The sequence below is a fragment of the Callospermophilus lateralis genome, chromosome 2, assembly GCF_048772815.1.
Source record: "Callospermophilus lateralis isolate mCalLat2 chromosome 2, mCalLat2.hap1, whole genome shotgun sequence".
Lineage (NCBI taxonomy): Eukaryota > Metazoa > Chordata > Mammalia > Rodentia > Sciuridae > Callospermophilus > Callospermophilus lateralis.
The window spans coordinates 123484055-123511318 of NC_135306.1; the positions used below are offsets into that span (position 1 = coordinate 123484055).

The following is a 27264-nucleotide window of genomic DNA, read 5'->3' on the forward strand; positions in this document are numbered from 1 at the left end:
TTCAAAGGAATAGAACTTTAGTTAACTCATATTTCTTCAGAGTGAATGTTTTACAATCATAAGTAATTTTGTGCAAACCACAAAATGCACAAGAAACGTTAGAGTTCCTATATTTTACCTTTTTACATAAAATTATTGTAAAGATAAAATGTTTAGTTGAATTCATGCAATATCAAAAATCCTTTAGTGGTCTGTTATTTATAGTGATTTAGGAATAGAAGATGCAATAACAAAACAATTCCCAAAACTTTTGTGAAATTTGGCAAATCTATAGTCTAGTATCCTTACAACTTACAGAAGAGTTTGAACACTGAAGTAAAGCAAAATAGCTAGGCACAGCGGCAAATACCTGTAATTACAGCAACTTGGGAGGCTGAAGTAGGATAATAAATAAGAAGCCAGCCTCAGCAATTTAGAGAGACACTGTCTCAAGATGAAAAATAAAAAGGACTGGGAATTTAGCTCAGTGGTTAAGCCTCCTGGGTTCAATCCCCAGTACAAATAAATAAATAACAAAACAAAAGAGTGAAATAAAGGTCAAATGAGCATTTTTAGAATATTGAAATTTCAAAATCACAAATAACTAAATACAAACTTTCAAGACCAGCTGACTTGGTCCATTCTTCCAAACAGGTTTTTCTGAGACTCTCAGGAGCAGCAGAAAGATATGTAATAAAAGCAGCAGATAGTTGAGCTCGTTTTGGAAGAGTAGCTAATTGCTCAGTTATCTCTGCAACCTGGAAAAAGAGATAAAGAGATATAAATGGATATGTCCTATCACAGAAGAAAATTAAAGCTTCATGGAATTTTGTTTATTTGGCCCTGTAGTTGAGTGCCCCTGAGTTCGATCCCAGGTATCCAAAAATAAACTAAAATATACTGAAGCAAAATTCTATGACAACCTTTAATTTGAAAATCATTCATGGAAAAAATCAAATATTTATTTAAGTAATAATCCCTTATCTATTGGAATAAACCAGTCAAATTTTTAAAATAACAATAAGACCACAGACCTTGCTGTGGTTTTGGATGAAATCCTAATGTACTTGTAGAAATAAACACACATTTTGTCATTGAAAGTTACTAATTATCATAATGAATAATGAGCTTTCATCCTTACCATAGCTGAATATCGTGAATTTGTATCACTTTATAAAATAACATTAAAATACACTGATGAACAAAGGTATGTAACAAATTTAATGAATCAAGACTCATTATTATAATCTTTAGTACAGATGAAGCACAAGACAGAGCAGAAAGGACAGTGATACAGAAGGAATGAAAGAGAGGGAGAGAGTTGGTTGGAGGACAATTATGAAAGATTTTTCCATGCAATGCAAAGGATTTTCACTTTTAACATTTTTAAACAAATCCCCTTTCTATTAACTTTTAATAAAAAGGTGATTTAAGAGGCAGCAAATAATGTAATGAGATGAGTTTTAAAAATATATTTCAGCCAACAAATAAAGGATGGGCTAATTAAAAGGTTAGATAAGAGAGAGACAAGTTAGGAAAATCCAGATGAAAAAAGAAAAAGATTGGCATTAAAGATGAAAGGCAAATATGAAGAATATTGAAAATTGATATGACAATTAAACAAGGAAACATTTAAGACAGCCCACATTTATAGTTTTGATGCATAGAAGAAACACAACTTCAATAAATTATGAACTAAAAGAGATATGGAATTAGAAAAAAAATAAGTTACTTTAGACATGTTGGGTGGGTTCCTAAGAGACAAAAGTAATGCAATTATTTAAAGTATAGTTGGAAATATTAATTTTAAACTCTGTATATCCTAGCTTTGGTCATCACTGTGGTATAGAGGACATTAACACTGAATGAGAGAATCCCAGTTCCATTTCAGAAAAAAGAGTTAACAAGGAGAATACTGAAGATAATCAATATTATTGAATGAGCAAATGAGAAGTATCAGGTGAGGGAAGAAATATGGTTATAAAGTTAAAAAGAAAATGAGAGACAAGACTAACAAAGCAAAAATAATAGAATATTTCAGGAAGAAATAAATGGCCAACAATATTGAACCCTAAAATTATTGTCCTGGTAAAGGTAAATTCAAAAAAGTCTCTAAAGAGAACTAAGTTTATATTAGATCATTTTCATTCCTGTCCTTCCCCTCAGCACCAGGTAATAAAAAAGGGATTTGTTTGCTTTCCTAAAAATCCATTCTCATAAAGATATTTTGCAATAAGATTAATTCACTTAGTAACCATGTGTATGTAGATCATTTGTCCAAAGCCAGATGCAAGTTAATGGATATTTGCTTTCACTTTTTTAACAAATACATAACATCATAAATTTCCTGAGACTTTAGATTCTTTATGACCCTTCTCTGAAAACAAACCTGGGCATTCCATCTCTTGTGTTCTCTATCAAGCTGATTAATTAAGACTTCTGCAGCTTTGATTGTTTCCTGTGCTTTGCTAACTTCAGCTTCAAGTTTGGCAGCTTCAGAAGTCCTGCTCTGAAATCTAAGAAAACATTTAATTAAAAACAAAAAGAATTTAAGAGATACTTAATGAAATTATCCATAGATAAATAAGAACACATTTATGCCAGAATTTAATGATAATATGACCATAATTATATAAAATTATCATTAATAAAACATATATACCAACACATATATTTAAAATCTATTATTCTCTACTTCAAAAAGCTGGATAGGTACTCCATAACCTTCTGTATTTATGTACATGTTTCTTAATATGGCATTCAAGACCCTGTACAAAGACTGATCCAATCTATCTTTCTAGGTTTATTACTTGCTATATCAGTTCTCCCAAAGTATACAGCAATATCTGAAAAAAAATCAACATTATCAGAAAATGCCCTATTCTTTATCTCATGTGTTCCTCTCAGGATGTTTCATTTGTCTAGAATATCTTCCAACCACTCCCTTTATCCCCTCAGTCAAATATTCTTTAACATCTACCTATCAAAAATAAAAGTACAATTTCAAAATTCACCTCAAATATCTAATACATTATATATAATCTCACTCTCAGTGCCCATTTGCCAAAGTTTATAACTCTCTTTTTAAATTGTTTTCCTTGAAAATGGTTGTACAAATATGTGCCTATAATATGCCCAGGATTGAATCAAACATTTTATTTAAAGAGAGAGAGAGAATTTTTTAATATTTATTTTTTAGTTTTCGGTGGACACAACATCTTTATTTTATTTTTATGTGGTGCTGAGGATCAAACCCAGTGCCCTGCGTATGCCAGGCGAGCATGCTACCACTTGAGCCACATCCCCAGCCCTGTATCAAACATTTTTTAATAACATTTCATTCTTACAACAACAGTTCAAAATTTTTCATGTTACAGATATAGAAATTTAGACCATAAGAGATTATTGCACAAAGATTCACCAATCATCAGTAGAGGATCTACAATTTATATGCAGATGTGCCAGATATTAAGTTCCATGAATTTTATGGTACATTCCACTGCCTTTCTATCCTCTATGTTCTTCACCTAGACATAAGACTCTAGAACTGAGCTGTTCAATAAGTTACCACTAGCTACATGTGGCCAGTTAATTAAAGATAAATAAAATAAAAATTGAAATACTCAGTCATATTAAACACATCGCAAATACTCTGTAGCCACATATGGCTATTTGCTACCATACTAGACAGAGTATATTACAGAATACTTCCATCATCTCATAAAGTTCCACTGGATGTTGCTGCTTTTCAGAAGTTGGAAACAGAAAACCATATCTTTATTCACTGCATGTTATCATATATCTTATTCTTTGTTAGTATATAATAAAATAGGTGTCACAGCCTAGAGTAGCAACAGCATGGTGATAAGTAACATTATGGTGATTAGCATTGTAATCCATTCTTGATTAATGATTATATAATGGAAAATGCCATTCTGCTTCACTTAAAATTCTCAGCATTATTTTAAAGAATAAAGAGATAAATATAAAGTGTCTAGTATAATACCTGAACCAGCAAGTGACTAATATGGATTTGAAACATTGTTACAACATACCAATTAATAAATATTAGAGAATTAGCTGGATAGTAAGTATTGACTATGAGCATATGACATTGAAAATGGTGTGTTGATTTTCTTTATATTTATTTAAAAATACCTGGAAGAAAATAATGTGATTTCTAAATCTCTAAATAAACATTGTTCAGGAAAATTGAAAACACTGGGTTTATAGATGTAACGTTTGCTTTTTCACTTGCTTTTTTCTAAATAAAAAATATATATACATAAACATATATATGTATATATATTTAACTTATAGAGAAAAAGGACACATGATATACACACACACACACACATACACACACACACACATACACACACACACACACACACATAGAGAGAGAGAGAGAGAGAGAGAAAATGATTTCAGTTTTTATGTGATAAATTTCTTTCCTGGTACAGTAATTCTTCTTCCATAAATTAAAAAAAAGGAAACACATTACTTCAAAAAACTCTGTAGCATATATATAAGTAGCTGTGTCATAAATCTGAAAGCAACCATAACACATGCTATATTTAATTATATATTCCTCATCTTTCCAAGTTTTCACAATTATAAAAGAAAATGTTCCAATGTTTATAATAATTCTCATACTCAATAGCAATCACAGGGACTGAGAGATACACAAAAGCTTTTAAAAATAATCCTATTCCCAAATTATCCTTAAACATAAGTATAATATTTGCATGAAGAAATATTTTTTCAATGTAAAACAGAAAAAATTTAAAAGGATAAATCTTTTTTAACATGACAACATACTTACAGAAAATGTGGTGATAGTATCATCAGATATTAAGAACTAAAATTTTAAAGTCAAAATAAAATGAAAATTGAATGTCGAATACAAACACTCCCAGCCTTAATTCATGACATTAAATTTTTCTTGCTCAACTTTTCACTAGTAATTGGAAATATATGTAGCAGTAGCTACTTAAATAGAGACAGAAGATATTTATTCTCACCAAAGAATTTCTTTAAAAAGAAGTACCTTCTTTACAAAATAGAAGACACAGAAGCAAACCCCGACATGTACAGTTATCTGATCCTTCACAAAAGTGCCAAAAACATATAGGAGAAAAGACATCCTTTACAACAAATGATGCCAGAAAAACTGGTTATCCACATGTAGAATAAGACTAGACTCTTATCTCTCACCCTGCACAAAAATCAACTCAAAATGAATCAAAGATGTAGAAATTAGACTTGAAACTATGCAACTCCTAGAAGAAAACACAGGCTCAACACTCCAGCATATAGGCACGTGCAATGACTTTCTCAAAAGTACCCCTAAAGCTCAGAAACAATGCCAAGAGTTTATAAATGGAATAGCATCAACTTAAAAAGCTTCTGCACAGCAAAGGAAACAATTAGAAATGTAAAGAAAGAACACACAAAATGGGAGAAAATCTTTTATTAGCAACTCTTCTGACATACGATTAATACCGAGAATACGTAAAGAACTCAAAAAATTTAAAAGTAAAAAAAAAATCAATTAACCCAATTAATAAATGGGCAAATGAATTAAACAGACATTTCACAAAAGAAGGAAAACGGTCAACAAATATATGAACAACTATTCAACATCATTAGCAATTAGGGAAATGCAAATCAAAACTGCACTGAAATTTCATCTCACACGGGTCAGAATGGCAGTCATCAAGAATACAAATAATAATAAATGCTAAGAAGGATGTGCAGAGAAATGAACACTTTCACACTATGGGATTGTCAATTATCACAACGACTAATGGAAATCAAGTATGGAGGCTCCTCAAAAGACTAGGAATGGAACCACCACACGACCCATCTACTCCACTTCTTGGTGTTTATACTAAAGAATTAAAGTTACCTTACTACAATGACACATGTTTATAGAAGCACAAATCACAAAAGCCAAACAATAAAAACAGCCTAAGTGTCCATTAACAGATGAATTTACAAAGAAAATGTGGTATATATACACAATGGTGACTCATTTAGCTATAAATAAGTGCCTGTAATTCCAGTGGCTCAGGAGGCTGACAAAGGAGAATTCCAAGTTCAAAGCTAGCCTCAGAAAAAGTGAGGCGCTAAGCAATTCAGTGAGACTCTGTATCTAAATAAAATACAAAATAGGGCTGGGGATGTGGTTGAGTGCCCCTAAGTTCAATCCCCTGTAGCCCCCACATAAAAAAAAAATGAAATTGCATCATTTGCAGGAAAATGAATGAAACTTGAGACTATCATGTTAAGCAAAATAAGTCAAGGGTCATATGTTTTCTCTCATATATGGAAGCTAGAGAGGAAAAAGGGAAAAGAAAGGTACAGGTGAATCTCATGAAAATTAAAGGGAGATCAGCAGAAGAAAGAAACCAAGGGGGAAGGAGGTAGAGAAGGAGAGGGAAAGTGTTGGGGACTGATATTAGCCAAACTGTCTTGTTATATTCTGTGCATGTATAAATATGTAACAACAAATCCCATCATTACATACAACTCTAATATACCAATTTAAAAAATGTAGGAAAAAAGTACCTTCTGTATTATTCTACACCCTTACCATAATTAGAGTGATACATTACAAAAAGAAGTAAAAATAGTGGTTGCAATTAAAATTATCAAAATTTAAAAAGTCACTTGAGCTTTATATTTCAAGTACACAAAATACATTTCAAAATTTAACTTACTTCTCTTTAAGTTCTGAAACCTTTTGACCAACAGAGTTAAGAAGCTCTTCTAATTTCCTTTTTCTGTCTTCAGTTTTCTTCAAATTCCTAAAATATAACTCAGTATTATAAAAGTCACTCTATTTCAGATCAGTTTTAAAGCAGCAACAATACTTTGAAATGTTATCTTGCAGTTAAAACACAATGAAAACTATCAATAATTACATAATATAACACTTTTCCTTCAAATTAAATTTGAGAAACAATGTTAAAATTAAAATTTGACCCTTTGATCCAACCATACTTTTAGGAATCTATATCAAAAAAACACTTGTGCAAATAGACTTCTGATTAAAAGGGTAGACTACACATATTCATTTATACTCTCTTCTTTCTGAAGCTCTATTACAATAAAAGCAAAATGATAAAAAATTTATAAATGACAAAGATAAAAAGAATAAAAGGGAGAAGTAAGACAATGGAAAAACTTCCAAAAAAATTCTGAAAAGTAATACTTGACACACCAGAACACAAAAACTAAATGCAGCAGGAAAAGTTTCTAAAAAAAAAATGGAATTCCAAAATTCCCAAAAAATATAGACAACAGGTATCCCTGAATCTAACACTAAAAATAAATACAGAAGTTTGGTTGATAGTACAAAGAATTTGGCCTCAAATTTTCTAACCCATTAAAAATAAACTTTTTCTCTAAAACCATCCCAGAATACAGCAACACCAGTACCAGTTATACCCCAAATAACTCATTCTACCCCTACCCATACCCTATGTAGATTCTTTGGAGACAAAAAAGGATTAACAACCTCCTTCTAAAAACTACCCAGGGCAGGGGAGGTACCTTGGGGGGAAAAAAAAAAAGTTCATGGAAAAAGAATCTCTTTTTTCTAACTATACATCATCTTACAAATAGAACTCCAGCAGTAAACTGGATAAATAAGCTACCTTGAAACCAACCTAATTTAAGGACTTTTTTGCAATGTCATATTCTTCTTAATTTCTTAAAGCTATCTTTAAGCTACCTAAAGTGGTAATTTCACTAACTTAAAGCAAAAAGCACCCCAAACACCACAGAAGTACAAAAATAATACCAATGGAATAATGCAATACACTTTCCAAGAACCAATAAATGAATTTCTAAATTTAAAGTGGACAGTAATTATCCACCACCAAGAATTGATTCTAAAATGATCTCAAAATAGTTTACATCCTGTATGTTTTTTCTTAGGAAGATACTGTGGAGCATATACTAGAAAAATTAGGGATAAACCTAGGATAAATTCATAATAAAAGGATTCAATACAGAAAAAAGATAAAGGTATTCCCCCAAATAATGATAAATAGCAGTTTCCAGATAACAACTGTAAGCAGCAGCCCTAGGGAGAAACTAATCTAGATTGGAACAGGATAAAAGGCTCCAGGAGGAATAATGCTAAGAAAAAGTAAATAGAACTCTAGACTATCAAAGTGTTTTAGGGTTCTGACAAAGAGAGTAGATAAATTTGTGATACATAAACAGGAAAAAAAGATAATCAATTAAAAAAATGAGAATGGAGAATTATGATTGTAATGCATTTGACTATTGTCATATATGTAAGAAATTTTTAAAAAGTTTAAATAAATGAAGAAGGAAGGAAGGAAGGAAAGAAAGAAAGACCAGTATATAAGAAAGAAAGAAAGAAAGAAAGAAAGAAAGAAAGAAAGAAAGGAAGGAAGGAAGGAAGGAAGGAAGGAAGGAAGGAAAGAAGGAAGGAAGTCAGTCAGTCCAGTATATGTACAAGAAAGGAAATAATCTCATAAAACATGTCTCAGGTACAAAAATATTTCTGTAGTCAAAATAATAAAAATGCTTTTGATTCAACATAAAAATTCATATAATTATATTGATAAACTCAACAAGTTAAAATTAAGAGCTGAAATTTTTGTTCAGAGTACAAAGTTAATAGGTCATGTGAAGCATTGAACAATCAAGAATGTAACAAACCTCTCAGTTTGCATTTAGAACAAAGGAGTAAAAAATAATACTGACTTACTAGCCAATTGGACCTTTAAGATCAAATAATAAATCACTAAATCTTCCTCCTAAATGCTCAGAAATTTTTTTGAAAAACAAATTCTAAATATTTCCTAGAACTTAGATGATGAAAACATAAAAGCCCTCAATTCCAAAACTTCTTTTTTACATTTAATATTATTACTTTATAAAACTTGACTCTTTCTAAAGGAATAACATTCTTCTAACAAAATAATGACAGAGAGAAACTGAGTTTGTTCTGCTATCTGTATCTTTCTAATTGCTTTATTTTTTGATCCGTTTAATTTACAATTTATATTTAATTAACTCATTTTAACCTTTAATATCAGGTACCTTTTTAAAAGAGAAAAAATGAATACAAATGATATAACAAATTCATAAAATTGATAACAACAAATGGTAGAATATACATTATATTATATTTCACTTACGATACTAATCCTGCCTGTTCAGTTTCCAAAGGCTGAATTCGTTCCAAGACATGAGAATACTGTACATTCGCTTTAACCCAGGCAGCCAAAGGCGCAGCTGCAGTACTGGCACGTTTAGCATTCTAAAAAAGTTTACAAGAAGTTACCGAATATCCTGACACAATTCAAACAAATGCAAAGTTCGCTTTAACACATTTTTATCTAGTCATTTATTTAAAAATTAACCTAGATAATGAAATGTTTGACTTATAGCTAAAATAAAAATATAGTGAACTGCTATTCTGATTAAGAGGAATATACATGAACTAAACTTTTAGGTTAAAAATAAACCTTGAACCACACAGAATCTTTAGCATAAAGATGATTTAGCAACATAATTACTCCATTGGTCCCAATTATAATAAATATGACAACCACAATATTCAAGCATTATTTTCCTTCTATACAGATGATATACTTTTATTAGATAAGAACAATTTTGAAATCATTATTATTGATGTCAAAGAATATGTATATAACAATTTGAATAAGAATCTTAAAAACACCAAAATCGTGGAATTTAAACTGTGCACTGAAATTTGATACAACTATCCTAACACAGTTATCTGTTATTATTTGATAAGTACACAGGAGGAAAAAGCATAATAGGAAAGTTGAAAGTAAAAAATTATTAAATGTTCTCGTGGGAATTTAATATTGAGAGCAGATACTAAGAGTCAAACACGACTTAATCTTTTCTCCTGCAACCTGGATTCTAGCTTACCAATTCTTCTAGTGAATACTTCCCAACTATAACACCTATAGGTTGGTGATTTTTTTGTTTGTATGTTTTTTAGTTTTAGTTTTCAGGTGATCTAACAACTGGTAATGACATCTTTAAAAGTCTAATATCACACACAATAGAAAACAAAATTTATGGTATAACTGTTAAAAATTACCTTTGGATCAAAAGAGCCTTTGTTTTTAAAAAGAAGTTCTTCAACACTCTCTCTTATTTCCTTTGGAATATTTCGTGCATCAAAGGTTGCTATGTCTTCTCTTACACCTCTTTTGGCAAGAAAACTAAAATGAAAACATAATAATTCAAATGAGGCTAAGTGAAAATTGAAATTTCAGAAAAACATCAGTATGACAAAATGATATATGTAATACTTTTAATCCATTGATTAACAGAAACAGAATATTAAAAATTTTAAGATTCTAATAGCTGTTATTTTTTATAGACAGCAAAAACAAACTAGAAAAATGAAAAACTGCTTAAAGTCCTGTGAATAAACTAAAGCAACAAGGGAAATGTCAGAATCACAATCCTATTTTTTTAATTAATTTTATTTTTTAAATACATGATGGTGGAATGCATTACGATTCTTATTACACATATAGAGCACAATTTTTCATATCTCTGTTTGTATATAAAGTATGTTCACACCAATTCATGCCTTCATACATGTACTTTGGATAATGATGCCCATCACATTCCACCATCATTGCTAACTTCCTGCCCCCTCTCTTCCCCTCCCACCCCTCTGCCCTATCTAGAGTTCCTGTATACCTCCCATGCTTCCCCTCCCTACCTTACTATGAGTCAGTCACCTTATAAATAGAAAAAACAATCATGAAATTCATCTGGAAAAATAAGAGGCCCAGAATAGCTAAAGCAATCCTTAGCAGGAAGAGTAAATCAGGTGGCATCACTATACCAGACCTTAAATTATACTACAGAGCAATAGTAACAAAAAAAGCATGGTATTACCACCAAAACAGATGGGTAGATCAATGGTACAGAGTAGAGGACAAAGAGACTAACCCACAAAACTACAATTATCTTATATTAGACAAAGGTGCCAAAATGATGCATTGGAGAAAAGACAGCCTCTTCAACAAATGGTGCTGGGAAAACTGGAAATCCATATGCAACAAAATGAAATTAAACCCCTATCTCTCACCATGCACAAAACTCAAAGTGGATCAAGGACTTAGAAATACAACAGACCCTGCATCTAATAGAAGAAAAAGTAGGCCCTAATATCCATCATGTGGGATTAGGCCCCAATTTTCTTTTTTAATTAAAAACTCCTGTGGCATAAGAATTAAAATCAAGAATCAATAAATGAGAGGGACTCAAACTAAAAAGTTTCTTCTCAGCAAAAGAAATAATTTGTGAGGTGAATAGATAGCCTACATCTTGGGAGCAAATCTTTACCCCTCAAACATCAGATATAGCACTAATCTCTAGGTATATAAAGAACTCAAAAAGTTAAGCACAAAAAAAAACAAAACAAAACAAATAACCCAATAAATGGGCCAAGGACCTGAACAGATACTTCTCAGAAGACTATATACAATCAATCACCAAATACATGAAAAAATGTTCATCATCTCTAGCAATTTAGAGAAATGCAAATCAAAACTACTCGAAGATATCTTCTCCCTCCAGTCAGAATGGCAGCTATTTTGAAGACAAACAACAAATGATGGCGAGGATGTGGGGGAAAAGGTACACTCATACATTGCTGGTGGGACTGCAAATTGGTGCATATTTCCAATATGGAAAGTAGTATGGAGATTTCTTGGAAAACTGGAAATGGAACCACCATTTGACCCAGAATCACAATCTTATTCCACCCACATCCTTACTTGTGAACTACTAGGTGATCAGAATCTCTAGGATATACAAGGAAATATTCAGACTCCTTTCTAAGGTATTTTAAAGTATTCCCCCATCCTTAATCTTTTCTCCTATCACCAAATATAAAAAGAACTCTTCACTATCAACCTAAATTGAAACAAAAGACTTAATATCAGCACAAGCCATAGCTAGCCCTTTTTAAGAGACTCTTTACACATTAGAACTAGCTGGGTAATTTAGTCAATTCTAAAGAAAACAAGCTTATTTACAACCCATTTTTCCCTCTCTGATCAAACAAGGAGGCTTATAATACTAGCATTAAATACCAGTATGATAATAAGAAAGCTGAATGTGCACAACTCAATGTTTAGTTACCACTCACCCTTTTCTAGTTTATATCTCTCATATTATTTATGCTTTGCTCACTCCTCTCTCTCTTTCCCTCACTCTCTCAATCTCCTGCCCTGCTGCCCCCATCTCAGCCCCAAAACTCCAAGACTGTGAGAATAGTGATTCTATTTTCTTTAAATCATACAAAAATCACAGTGCTCTGTACTATGTAGGGATCAAGTAAATTATTAAATTTAGTGAGATATTCTGAAAGATTCTAAGGCATTTCTTTCCTCCTCCTTGGATATTTTTTTAACAATCACTTATGGGAAGCATTGCAGAGAACACCTCAAAATTTCAGGGCAAGGATATAACTATGTATTCACATACAGATAAGTTTGACAAATTAAAAAAATATATTAAAAACTATGAAAGATGGTGTAGTTCATTGCTGAAATAGCATTTTTCACAAATTCAAAAACTTACCTTTTCATGCTCACCCAAGACGTATCAAAGATACCCATTAGCCTTAATACTCCTTCAAGAATGTCTCGAATTACATCAGGTGGCATGCGTAGAGAGCGAATTTCTGAAAGAGATTCTGGCTTAATGTTTCCTACTGCTAGTTTAGCTTCATTCACTAAAGGCTAAAAGAAAAAGAAAAAAAGGTCACCTTACTTTCAAAATAAGTATTTTAAGAAAACAATAGCTTTACAAATAATTTTTAGAACTAGTTGGGTAATTTAGTCAAGTCTGGAGAAAACAGGCTCCAAGATTTGTTTTATTTATCTACAACACATTTTTCCCTATACAATCAAACAACAAGACTTAGAAAACAAATATTATTTTTAATTACCACCAGTTAATTCACTTGCTTTCCCTGGCAGGCTTTCTTTTTTGCTTTTTCTTTTATAAATAATACTCTGGTTGAAGGCTACATTTGATAATACTATTAGTAAATAACTTGAGCCATAAAAAATGTTTAAATTCCTACTTTACAAATAGTAGTCAAATATGTAAATAGAGGGACTGGGGTTGTGGTTCAGTGGTAGGGCGCTTGCCTAGCACGCATGAGGCATTGGGATGGACTCTTAGCACTATATAAAAATTTTAAAAATAACATATTCATCTACAACTAAGAAATTTGTTTTTTTAAAAAAATATGTAAATGGATCTTCAAATGTTTTTTCACTTACCTGTACTTCTTTTAATTCATCATCAATTTTATTTTTTCTTTCTTCAATTTTAACAACTTCTTCTGCTATTCTGTGCTTCAACCTTTCAAGTTCTGTCTTTTGCTCACTAGCATCCTATAGGAATATTTATGTGACATTCCAATCAATTTTAATCCAAAAAAAAATTTAAATACAGGATACCAAAAATATCACTTATTTTAAAAATATGTATTTTCTATTAAAATTTCTTCTAATATTCATTTGAAATCTATGTCATGAGAATTTCCAGAACACTCTGTATTTACTATCAGAAAGATTTTTACACTTTGTTTTAATTTTTTGAGTTAACAAAGCAATAAATCCTTGTAATACAAAATTCAAACAAGTCAGAAATGCATCATGTTAAAAATGATTATAATAAGATACATATAAGAGTTGAAATAATCAAGGAAGGTCAGTATTATGCTCATTTTATAAATGAGGAAACTATAAATAAAAGTCTTCTTTAATTCTAATATGAGATAAATAATTCTTTCAGAGTAACTTGTATAACAAAAGACTGTTTCTGTACTTTTATCTTAGATATAAATTAATTAAAATCAGGATATTAATAAAATAATGGCAAATATCTGGGGGAAGACATATAAAACTTAAAGAACAATAAATTATGCATTAATATCATATCACCTCTTTGTTCCTAAATTTTAAAAAAATCAATGCTGTTAGATCCCACAATAATAAAAATGTTTACATTTTATAAATGTATGTTTGGGCTTATTTATATTAATTGAAAACCAAAGAAAAAATTTTTCAAAAACTCTTCCAAGAATCCTTACAACACTGGCTTAAAACCTACTAATACATGATGTCTTACTGAAAAATATATTGATATACTTGATCTGAGTGTAAGGACACAGAAATTTATTAATCTACCACCAAATTGAGAATCCTGAGTTCACCAGTATTCCTCTGCCCCATTCTAACCATCGTGTATATTACACATCAGCACATTTTGGAACTTTTCTACAATCCATAAACATTTCTACCTTTGTACATTCCTCAAAAAGGGAAGTTATTCTCTTGGGCATCAGAATATTTCTAAAAGGCCAGCCTTCACATCTTTCTCTTCCAACAGAAAGTTTTCCCTATTGGGAGTTTTTATAGCATTTAATCTGTACTCTTCTTTTACAACAAACCTAGAATTGCAACCTTTAAAAGTTGCAGTATGGTGTTTATCCTATATCTCTAAACAGTACTTTATTTTTTAAAAAAGCTGTTATCATAATTAATCATAATTAATTAAGCAAATTTAATAATTCATGAGATGCAGTTATTCTTCTGGGTCTCTACAAGGTAAAACAATCAGATATAATCAGCTACAGCCTTAGAAAAATTCCTTCTTAGGACAATTCAAAGAATGGCATAGCACCAAATATATATTATTAATATAAACTAGATAATACAAGGAACCTAAGTGGTGATTAATTTTCTCTTATAAACATACCATTGTCAACAATGTTGTATTTTTTGAAGTTTTTATTTTTGTATATTTCAAAGAACTCTTCTAAGAAATAATAGATATTTAACAATAAAAACGGCTGTCTGCATTTAATAAATGTTAATTTGGTTCTGAAATGCCTTGAGAAAAAATTATGGTAAAGTTTTATAGTATCAAAATTACATTTATATGTCTTATATATACTTATTTACACATAGCAACCACTAACCTGATTTCTATCATACAAATTTTCCTGTTTCTATAATTCCATGCAAAGGAAATCACACAGTATGCAATATTTGCATCTAGCTTTATTTACTTAGAATAATGCTTCTAGTCATCCTTATGTTATTTCTATTTCTCTCAGTTACCAACTTAAAAGTGGGATTATTGGGTTATATGGGAAGTTTATATTAAAGTTTATATTAAACATTACACAAAACTGCCGAATTTTTTAAGAGACTGCACGGTTTTGTACTTCCTCCTGCAATTATCAGAGTTCCAGACACTGCACATCCTTATCATCACTTCATTTTATCAATCTTTCAATATTATCCGTTCTAGTGGATGTGTAGTGGTATCTCACTAGGTATTTTATTTTACATTTCCTTCATGACTAATGATGTTGAGCATGTTTTCATGTTATTACTCCATCTTGTGTCCTCTTTTGTGGAAGTGTCCATTCAAATCTTTTGCTCTTTGTTAAAATGAAATTTTTGTTTTAGGATTATAAAGTTGTAACACTTTTCATGTATTCTGGATACAAATCCTTTATCATATGTGTGTTTTGGAAATATTTTCTCCAAGTCTGTGGTTTGCCTTTTTATTTCAGAATTTACTTAAAAAGAGAATTTTTTTTAATTTTGAGGAAATCTAAAATCAATTTCTCTTTTTCTATTTTAGCATCACAAATAAGTCCTTGCCTCACCCAAGCATAAAGAGTTTTGCCTAAGTTTTCTTCTAAGTTTTTATAATTTTTAGTGCTATAGACTTAGGTCTATGATCCATTACAAGTGATTTTTGTATAAGTTACAAGATAAAAATATGAAGTTTTTTCTCTATATATGAATATCCAAATATTGCACTAATTTCAAGAAAGACTATCCATTCCCTTTTTATTTGTCATTTCTGTATAAAATCAATTGAGTCTGTACAAATAACTCTACTTCCGGTTTCCATACCATTCCATCAACCTCTATGCCTAACATTAACCCAATATCACACTTTCTTAAATAATACTTTAAATCTATACTGAGTTTTGAAATCTTAAGTCCTCCAACTTTGCTATTTTTAAGATTTTGTGCCATATCCTTTTTCATTAAGATACATACATTAATGTGAAAAATATTACATTTCAATATGAGGCATTAGACTAGTGGCTAATGGACATGAGTATGCATATTTGGGAAAAAGTCAAGGAAATAAAACAGAAATTAATAATATACATTACATATAACTAATGACAAATACATACATAATACATATTGATGTATAAGTTTTGTCTTAAATAATTAGCTATAGTATTGCCATAACCTAAAGAAATAAATAAAAAAGAAGAAAATTACGAATTAACTTTTCCAATCTGTTTCAACTTGCAATGTTCATAGGCCTTCCAAAAAGACATGTTTAACAGATACTTGAATATATTACTGAAATATTTAGTCTAAGAAATATTTGCCCAAAAGAATGAAAAGATGAATTTGGTAATAGTCATATGTGGTTGGTAATAAAAACAATATAAGGGAAAAACCGTCCTGAGAGAATATGTACACATAAAAGAATACTTAACTCTTATATTTGTTGATTGATTATATCATCTTCTGAGAAGTGTCTGTTCAGGTCTTTGGTCCATTTATTGATTGGGTTATTTGGGTTTGTTTTTTTTTTTTTTTTTTTTTTTTTTTTTGGTGTCTAGTTTTTTGAGTTCTTTATATACCATAGTGATTAGTGATCTATCTGATGTGTGAGGGGTAAAGATTTGCTCCCAAGATTTAGGCTCTCTGTTCACCTCACAGATTATTTCTTTTGCTGAGAAAAAACTTTCAGTTTGACTTCATCCCATTTATTGATTCTTGATTTCATTTCTTGTGCCAAAGGAGTTTTATTAAGTAAGTTGGGACCTAATCCCACATGATGGAGATTAGGGCCTACTTTTTCTTCTATTACACACAGGGTCTCTGGTTGTATTCCTAAGTCTTTGATCCATCTTGAGTTTTGTGCATGGTGAGAGATAGGGGTTTGATCTCATTTTATTGCATATGGATTTGCAGTTTTCCCAGTACCATTTGTTGAAGAGGCTGTCTTTTCTCCAATGCATGTTTTTGGCACCTTTGTCTAACATAACTGTAGTTTTGTGGGTTAGTCTCTGTGTCCTCTACTCTGTACCATTAGTCTACCCATCTGTTTTGGTGCCAATATCATGTTGTTTTTGTTACTATTGCTCTGTAGTATACTTTAAGGTCTGGTATAGTGATGCCACCTGATTTAGTCTTCCTGCTAAAAATTGCTTTATTCTTGGTTTCTTATTTTTCCATATAATTTCATGAGAAATGCAAATCAAAACTACTCTAAGATACCATCTCACTCCAGTCAGAATGGCAGCTATTATGAAGACAAATAACAATAAGTGTTGGTGAGGATATGGGGGAAAAGTTATACTCATACACTGCTGGTGGGACTTCAAATTGGTACAGCCAATATGGAAAACAGTATGGAGATTTCTTGGAAAAATTGGGAATGGAACCACCATTTGACCCAGCTGTCCCTCTCTTCGGTATAGACCCAAAGGACTTAAAAACAGCATACTACAGGGACACAGCCACATCAATGTTTATGGCAGCACAATTCACAATAGATAAACTGTGAAACCAACATAGATACTCTTCAATAGATGAATAGATGAAAAAAACAAAATGGGGTATATACACAATGGAATGTTACTCAGCAATAAAAGAGAATAAAATCATGGCATTTGCAGGTAAATATGGGATTAGAGAAGATAATGCTAAGTGAATTTAGCCAATCCCAAAAAACCAAATGCCAAATGTTTTCTCTGATATAAATGTTTTCTCTAATTCATAGTGGGGTAGGGAGAGGGAGCATGGGAGAAATAGATAAACTCTAAATAGGGCAGAGGGGTGTGAGCGGAAGGGAGAGGGTATGAGGTTAGAAATGATGGTGAAATGTGATGGTCATTATTATCCAAAGTACATGTATGAAGACATGAATTGGTGTGAATATACTTTGTATACAACCAGAGATATGAAAAAATGTGCTCTATATGTGTAATAAGAATTGTAATGCATTTTGCTATCACATATAAATTTTTAAAAATTAATTAAAAAAAAGAATACTCAATTCAAAGTGGATCAAAGACTTAGGCACTAGAACAGAGATCCTGCACCTAATAGAAGAAAAAGTAGGCCCAAATCTTTACTATGTCAGCCTAGGATCTGACTTACTTAAAAAGGCTCCTAAAGCAAAGGAAGTAAAATATAGAATCAATAAATGGGAGAGAATCAAACTAAAAAGCTTTTTCTCAACAAAGTAAAAAATCTAGAACACAAAGAGAGAGCCTACAGAGTGGAGAAAATCTTTACCACATCACCTCAGGTAAAGTATTAATCTCTAGGATATACAAAGAGTTCAAAAAACGCAACATCAAAAACACAAATAACCCTATCAATAAATGGGCTAAGGAACTGAACAGATACTTTACAGAAGAAAAAATACAATCCATCAACAAATACATGAAAAAATGTTCAACATCTCAAGCAATTAGAGAAATGCAAATCAAAATTACACTAAGATTGCCACTCACTCCAGTCAGAATGCAATTATCAAAAATACAAACAACAATAAATATTGGCAAGGATGTGTGGAAAATGTGCACTCGTACATTGCTGATGGGATGGCAAATTGGTACAACCATTATGGAAAGTAGTAATGAAGATTCCTCAGAAAACTTGGAATGGAACCACCATTTGACCCAGGTATTCCACTCCTCAGATATACCCAAAGGACTTAAAATCAGAATATTACAGTGACACAGCCACATCAATATTTATAGCCGCTCAACTCACAACAGTTAAACTATGGAACCAACCTAGGTATCCTTCAACAGATGAATGAATAAAAAAATTGTGGTGTATACACATAATGGAATATTACTCAGCCTTAAAGAAGAATGAAATTATGGCATTTGCTGGTAAATTAATGGAGTTGGAGAATATCATGCTAAGCAAAATAAGCCAATCCCAATAAACCAAAGACCAAATGTTTTTTCTGATATGCAGATGCTAACTCACAATGGGGGTGGGGGGCTAGGGAAGAATAGAGGTACTTTGAATTAGAGAAGAGTAAAGGGAGAGAAGGGGATATAGGAGTAGGAAGAATAATAGAATGAATTAGACATTATTACCCTATGTACATAAATGACTATACAACCGATAGGATTATACATCATGTACAACCAGAAGAATGAGAAATTATATTTCATTTATGTATGATGTATCATAGTGCATTCTAATGTCCTATATAACTAATTAGAACAAATAAAAAATGATTGAAAAGAAACCAAATAATAAAAAAAAAATGGAAAAACAAGAATACTTGGGGAAAAACTGAAAAATCTCCTTTGAAAGTATTTGACAAAAGAAAATGATGGCTAAAAGTAAGATATGATTAAAATATAAAATATCACACAATAAAGACATTTTATAAATTTTGAGAGTATGGAAAACTTTCAAATTCTAAAGGAGAGAATTTTAAGAAAATAAAAAGAGATCAACTTAGCTGTCAGAACATTAAAAAAAAGAAAAATCAATTACAGACAAATCCATACCAATTTAAATAAAAAAGAGTTTAGATAAATAAACATAAATGAGGAGACAAGGGTATGGTTCCAAATAATAAAGAAAAATAGCATGCTCTTCTGTAGAAGATCAAGTATACAATACAATCAGTCTAATTCTGTATTTTGCACTTCTGCACTCAAACATTACCTGCATTGACACTGTGATCTCTTGAAGGGCAGCATCTGCTTCATCTTGCTTAGTTTTAAGTAATATGCTTTGTTCACCAGCTCTTCTGTTCAGTTCATCCACAAGAGCTTTAGCCTCATTTAGTTTAGATACACCAGCCTACATTAATAAAATATTGATGGCAATATTAAAAATAAAAGTTTATACACACACAGCAAATAAATCCCTATAAAGAAAGAATCAAGCAAGCATGTAAGTGGTACATGAGAAACAGTACAAATGGCCTTAGATTTTTTTCTTTTTGCTAATTAAATTATAATGATTTATTAAACATCATACTTATTAAGTTGTAGTAAAAAAAAACTCCACCAAGTTTTAAGGAAAAACAGTTAAAGTTAAACATATCAACATATTAGACAGCTTAAACAACTGAATAAACACTTTTCATTCAATGTATTAGATGGGGAAAAAAACTAGAAAGCAAGGGGAAATTCAGAAAACCTTTTCCAATTTTTAGTCTCACTGGGCAAAAGAACTCAAAGGTTACTCTTTTTTTGGAGTGGAACTGACTTGTTTCTGTTTGCCTCACATATGGCTCTAGGAGACTCTAATTCACCTGTACTTTGTATGGTCATTTGACCCAGACCTAGCCATTATGTATCTATCCATTGCCCATGATTAATCCAAGGAAGGACAGGAAAAATATTCTTTTCTCCTATAATATGAGTTAGGTTTTTATCACCTAATAAATCAAAAGATTTGGAGAGAAAGTCATAGAAAAAAATTTAACCAATATTTACTGATAACTTAACATAAAAGACAGGTATCCTGCTAGGTTATTCTCATATTAATTTAACTAATATGCACACATATAACTGTCAATGACCTAATTAAACAGCAATACAACAAGTTTAAATAATTTACCAAAAACAATGTCAAGAACTAAATCGAGACATTAACCTTCCCAAAATCATGTATACTTTAGTGGCCTACCATAAATGAAAGTGAATCATTAAAAAGAAGGACAAAGATAATTATGTCAATTTATATGGATCCTAGTTTATTATACTAATAGAGAGAAGCTAAAACTTGGGAGAGAAGATGCTCTCTGACAGTTGCAGAGGCTGGCATTCATTTAATTTAAATTTAAAGAAATATAGAAAGAAACTGTTCAGAATGTAATAAGAAAAATGACATAGATAAGAACATTCCTTTATAAAATGTAATTTCAAACTCAAATGTAATTTTAAGTTTTCTTCAAAAATATAATTTTAATTTCATAATATCCAAGATTATGCTATATATAATAATCTTTGAAAAGGATTACTCAATGTCTAAAAATATTTCATAGAAAATGACTTAAGGACAACAATATCAAAACCGTCAAAAATACATAATAAATGTAAAAAATAATAAAAATACATAATAAATAATAAAAAATTCAAACTATTATATTATAATCTACTGGGCAATATAGGCAGGGAGACGGGATTCTTTTTCAAAGCTTTTAATACAGTACATTATTTATTTATACTAAATATTTGCCACAGGGAACATGGCATTGTAACTTATGTAATACTTGACTTCCTAAAAATGATAAAATAATTTAAAATCAAAATCAAATAATTATAAAGATAAAAACATTGGATATAACGAATTTTTTGTACCTGCAAATGACTTTGTCTTTTTAATAATTCCTTTTTCTTGCTGCTACTAATGGCAGAATATACACGTAAAAAGGTCATATATCGACTTGGTGTAGCACCATATGCTTTACAGGACTCATGGATTAGTAAAAATGATTTTAGAAAGTCAGGATCAACTAAAAAAAGATAGAAAATATAATTACTTATATGTTTGATTCATTAAAAATTACAAAAATAATATTTATTTCATATTAGATAATTCCACTTTAAAATTATAATTATGCAATATGATCTTTGCACAGGCATTCCAAGATATCTATTCACAGTGCCCATCTTCCTTAAGAATTATCTATACTTTAAGTGGTCTTTATCTTCTGCTGTTATAAATTTTCCCTCAACATTTTTATTGCTGCAAGAAAAAGAAATCTACATGGTCTTTTAACATAAAAGAATTGGAACTATATAACTCATGTAACTGAATAAGGAGCTAAATACAATTTCTTGAGTAGAATCAAGACACCAAACCAAATATCTATTCACTCCCATTTGATACAGAGGGAAACAAGATTTCAAAAGCCAAAAAGTTGAGAATAAGTTTACATTAGATTCAATATATTCAGGATCAAACACATTACTTCTCTTTCACTGACTTAATTTCCCTCTGTATTCTCTACTGGAGTTAATAAAATCAAATTTCAATGAATTCTCCAAGCCAGAATCCTGTCAGACATCCCTGACTTCTTTAATTCTTCCTTGTATGTTACAATCATTAACAATCAAGTCCAATATAGATAACCACCTAATATCCTCAAATCCATTCTTTTCCCTCCATTCTTACCTCTGCCTTTGTTCGGAATTTTTATTATGTCTCTCTTAGATTATTGCAATGGACTTCTAAAGTTGTCTCATTGCCTTCAGTTTTTTCCTATACCAATCTATTTTCCAATAACTGAAGAAAGGGATGGATGCAGAGATTCCTGTTTCTAAAACAAGACTCTGCTTATATCCCTATTAAAATCTCTCAATGTCACCCATAAATTATAATACAAACTTGGCATAATATGGAAGGCTCTTCATTACCTGATCCTGCCAATCTTTTACTCTTCATCTAGTGCTCTACTATTTACATATCCTATGTTTCAATCCTTTAGGCTATTCATAGTTCCACAAAAATGCCTATATTACTTCTCTAAACCTTTTCAATATTATAGTTAATAAAATATTGTGTCCATACTCAAAAGAAAAAAAATTTTCTGAGTTTTAAATTGAGTTCTATGACATATCTAAATGATAAACTAGTATCAAAAGTTTAGATTACTAGTCAAGAACTCCAAAAATATAATTGGGACCTTCAGACTACTCAGTCAAAAAAGAATGGGTATGGAACAGAAAAATAGCATTTCATAAATAAAAATCATATAAAATTGGTTTTATAAAAATACTACCTGAATTTTTTTTCTTTTCTTCTTTTCCTTTTTTGTCACTATATTTCTCTTCACCATCTGTTTCACTGAATAACATTTCAGGTATCTAAAACACATACAACAATTTTTTAAAACTCAAAAGTCAGGGCTCAGGATGTGGCTCATGATAGAGTGCATGCCCTAGATGTGAGAGGCTCTGGGTGCAATCCCCAGCACTCAAATCAGTATGAAAAAGTTTAAGTAGGTCCAAAATCAAAGGTTAAATAACCTTAATACAAAAAGACAGCATCAACTGCATTTTTTTTTCTTATAGACAAAGAGAAGTCATTATTTACTAGACATTATAACATGTATCAACCATTAAATGGTTGCAAACTAATGGCACACAGGGAAAAGTTCCAACATACGGCTTAAAAATTATTAGACAGTATAAAATAAAAGGTATTAAAATTTGGATTGAATTTAAAAATACCATTTATGATCATAAAAGTAATAAAAATACTTTATTTGGCATCAAAGAAATAAAATGCTATCATAGCACAACACGGTACAGAAGATTCTTAGCATTCATAAATAAGAAATAACTCAAAGTGAATGAAAATAATTTCATGTTTAATAACTAATAATTTCATAAATGAAAATTCTAAAAAATTGTTCTAGCTATGGCTGAGTTTCTTGCCAACATCACAATTAAGCAAATGAAGTTTTATAAACAAATACCCTATTATTAAAGAAAATACGATAACCTAGTAAGAATATCACTTTAGACTATACTATATAAACGAAAATAGTTTTCTGGCAAAAAATATAAAGGCTCTGAAATATCAGGAAAAATAGCTTGAATTTCTTTCACAGGTATGGCAGACATTGATAGCAAAAGAAACACAAGTAACAGGTAATTAAGCAAAAAAAAAACTAATTTTTTTGAACTGAATAAAACATAATCAAAAGATCCTCTATTTAACACAGAGATTAAAAGGTGCTATTTTTCTTAAGCTAGAGTTATGGTTTTTTTTAACCATCTTCACTGATTTCTGACCAGTTAAGCCTCTATGAGAATATTTTACTCCTGACTCCTCAATTTTTCTTATACCTTATTAGAATATATGAGAAAATCCTATTGTTTCTACCACAAAACATATCCAAAATCCCAACTACTTCTTAAAAAACAAACATTTATTTTTTAGGTGTAGATGGACACAAAACAATGCCTTTATTTGTATGTGGTGCTGAGGATCAAACCCAGGTCCCACCCGTGCTAGGCAAGCGCTCTACCACTGAGCCACAATCCCAGTCCTACATTACTTCTTCTTAATCAATGAATGCCTCTACTCATGTGGTATCCTCAGATTAAAATACCTTTCCTCTCCTTATGTACTTATTGAAATATAACAAAAATACCATCTCACCTATAAAACTTTGTCTATTATCTCATATTACAATCTTTGCTGAATCACAACTAGCATTTCTGTCTGTATTCTATTATAATCTATATAATTTCTATTAGAATCTGTATATCTACTATAATAGATAAAGAAATGAATAATTGGAAATAGTCAAAGAACAATGCTAAAAATTATTATTTATTTAAATGAAGCAAATTAAGAGTCTTCTAGCAAAGAAAGTGCTATGAGTTCACACTTCAAATTCTTCCCCCTCCAAAGGTATACCATAGCATGACACATTTCTTTTTTTTTTTTTTTTAAAAAAGGATTATATTTTTTAATTGGTAAAATTCTTGCTTTTTTAAAATTCTAGGCTATCCTACAATAGGCTAAAAAATTAAAGGCTTAAAAAATTAAAGTATAATTATCCTTATGGTTCTTAATTGAATATACAATTCTCAGCCTAAAATTATATTCTCAGCTAAACTATAATATAAAAAGAAAAAGAAAACAGAGATATCTTCAAACATAAGAGAAATGTTCAGTGCCATAATTAAGATAATGTTAAAACAAAAACCAAAGACAAGTAGTAAAATCAATAACTTCAAAACAAAATACGAGTTTTTTTCATTTTCATGTTTAAATGTTAAACTTACTTTCTTCATACTGCTATCTGACCAGCCCTCCATCCACAACACCTGGCATTTCTTATGCAAAGCTGGATTACTTTCACAATTTATTATAAAGTTTAAATTTGCAGAATCCATTATCAATACAATATGCAAATTTTGTTGAATTCCTGAAAGATATATTAAAAAAATTATAATTATTGTCAATTACAAGAATAATAATAGAATCAGAAATTCTACATGTGATCTAGTTTCATGAGATTCAAATTTTCTAACATACTATTTTTAGAGCTGTTTTTCTTTTCTTTTTTTTTTTTTTTTTTTTTTTTTTAGGCGGGAGGGTTCTGGGATTGAATTCAAGGGAACTTGACAAAAAATACAAAATATTTTTGTATTTTATTTAGAGATAGGGTCCCACTGAGTTGCTTAGCACTTCTTTTGCTCAGGCTGGTTTTAAACTCATGATCCTCCTGCCTCAGCCTCCTGAGCCACTAGGATTACAGGCATGCACCTCACCCGGCTAAAAGAGCTGTTTTTCTTAAAAAAACAAATAGTTGTGAAATAATACCATGGTACAAAATTTGGTTAAAAAATACTTTGTGTGTATTTGTGTGTGCATGCTAAGGCAAAAGATGCAGAGGGCTGGGGATTTAGTTCAGTGGCAGAGTGACTACATAACATGCAAGGCCCTGGGTTCAATCCCCAGCACTGCCAAAATAAGAAAAAAAGAAAGGAAGGAAGGAAAGAAGAAAGGAAGGAAGGAAGAGAAGGAGGTAGGGAGGAAAGGAGAAAAAGAGGAAAGGAAAGAAGGGAGGGAAGGAGGAAAGGAAGGAAGGAAGGGAGGGAGGGAAGGAGGAAAGGAAGGAAGGAAGGGAGGGAGGGAAGGAGGAAAGGAAGGAAGGAAGGAAGGAAGGAAGGAAGGAAGGAAGGAAGGAAGGAAGGAAGGAAGGAAGGGAGGAAAGGAAAGGAGGAAAGGAAGAAAAGAAAGGAAGGAATAAATATTGATTGATTCAGGAAGACATCCTTGAAGGATAGAGGTATAGTAATGTCTGGATGGTGTGATTATTCCCTCATTTTTTATTTATTTCAATTTTAGATTTCTGTAGTACACATAAAACTGCTTCTATATTAATAAAAAAATACTAACCCATAACAAAGGAGGGTGGGAAGAGGAAGGATAGAAGTCCATTGGATTATAGAAAGAGGAATGAAAGGGAGGAGAGATAAAAGGAATAACCAGACATAACTTTCCTATCCTTGTACATGAATATATGACCAGGCTAACTCAATATCATGTACAACCACAAGAATAGGATCCTAATTAGAATAAGTTATACTCCATGTACACACAATATGTCAAAATACACTCTATTATCATGTATATCTAAAAAGAACAAAGAAAAAATTAAAATTTAACAAATTATAAAGTCTGGCACAATCTAAATAATCAACTGCTTTCTAAGATTAGAAATACTAAAGTAATAATAATTTCACCACATGAAAACAAAGTAGGAAAATATTCCAAAGAAATATTTTTTTCTTTGCTAAAACTAATCTAAGGTGATTTCATCATGGCTAGCTTATATATTATTTATATGTTACTTTCTAAAAGTTCCAGAAAAAAAGAAAAAGGTATAAATTAAATGCTATTTATTTCATCTGAAACAGAATTTAAGTTGATTACTGAATTCTATGTCACTTACTATATGTGAAGTAATTGAAGATTGGTCCAAAAAAACCATCCTGTGAAGCTTGATCCTTAAGAGGCAATAGCAAGGGCTCTAATTCTTCAAGAGTATAGAGTCCAGGAACTTCACCTACAGAAAAATATTAAATTTCTTTTTTCACTTTGGTTGCAATACACTAATTCAAAACACATTTACATACACAGTGCTTTTCAATTTTTGTATTAAATAATCAGTCCTTATTGGATCCTTCCCTTCAAAAATATATAAAACCTATCACATCTACATGATTCCATACCCACATCTATAACATTCATTTGATCGAATTCTAACTCCTAATAAAGACATTCAAGAGAGTTCCTGGGCTGAGGATTGAGTTCAGTGGGAGAGAACTTGCCAAGCATGTGCCAGGCCCTGGACTGACCCCCAGCACCACAAACAGAAAGAGAAAGAGAGAAGGCAAGCAAGGGATAGATCTTATAATATACCCATCTATTTGCCTTTTCAGGTTTTTTTCTCCTTCTCACTCATAAGAACTTGTTTTCTAATGTGCTTGTAAAACAACAAAATATTTCCCTTTCTAGAATGTATAACTAGTCCTATGTCCTTTATCCATCCCTAAATGATTGTTTATGCTTCAAGACTCCACTTCATCAACTGCTATGTTCAAAAGCCTTTCCTATTTACCAAATACTAAGTAAAACCCTCTTATCTCTC

The 27264-nt window shown here is 30.9% G+C and overlaps 1 protein-coding gene across 2 annotated transcripts in view; it reads right to left on the bottom strand.

Moving 5' to 3' along the window:
• Positions 1-27264, bottom strand: part of Dync2h1 (dynein cytoplasmic 2 heavy chain 1) — a 337531-nt gene that overhangs the window by 215774 nt on the left and 94493 nt on the right. For both annotated transcript variants that reach the window (XM_076843827.2, XM_076843826.2), the window contains exons 51-62: positions 26566-26679; positions 24890-25032; positions 22870-22954; positions 21446-21600; positions 19800-19937; positions 13320-13433; positions 12610-12770; positions 10103-10226; positions 9165-9286; positions 6705-6791; positions 2369-2495; positions 596-737 (exon numbers count right to left, since the gene is read on the bottom strand). In XM_076843827.2, the coding sequence (XP_076699942.2) occupies positions 596-737; positions 2369-2495; positions 6705-6791; positions 9165-9286; positions 10103-10226; positions 12610-12770; positions 13320-13433; positions 19800-19937; positions 21446-21600; positions 22870-22954; positions 24890-25032; positions 26566-26679 (1512 nt within the window). The remainder of the gene's footprint in view (positions 1-595; positions 738-2368; positions 2496-6704; positions 6792-9164; positions 9287-10102; positions 10227-12609; positions 12771-13319; positions 13434-19799; positions 19938-21445; positions 21601-22869; positions 22955-24889; positions 25033-26565; positions 26680-27264) is intronic.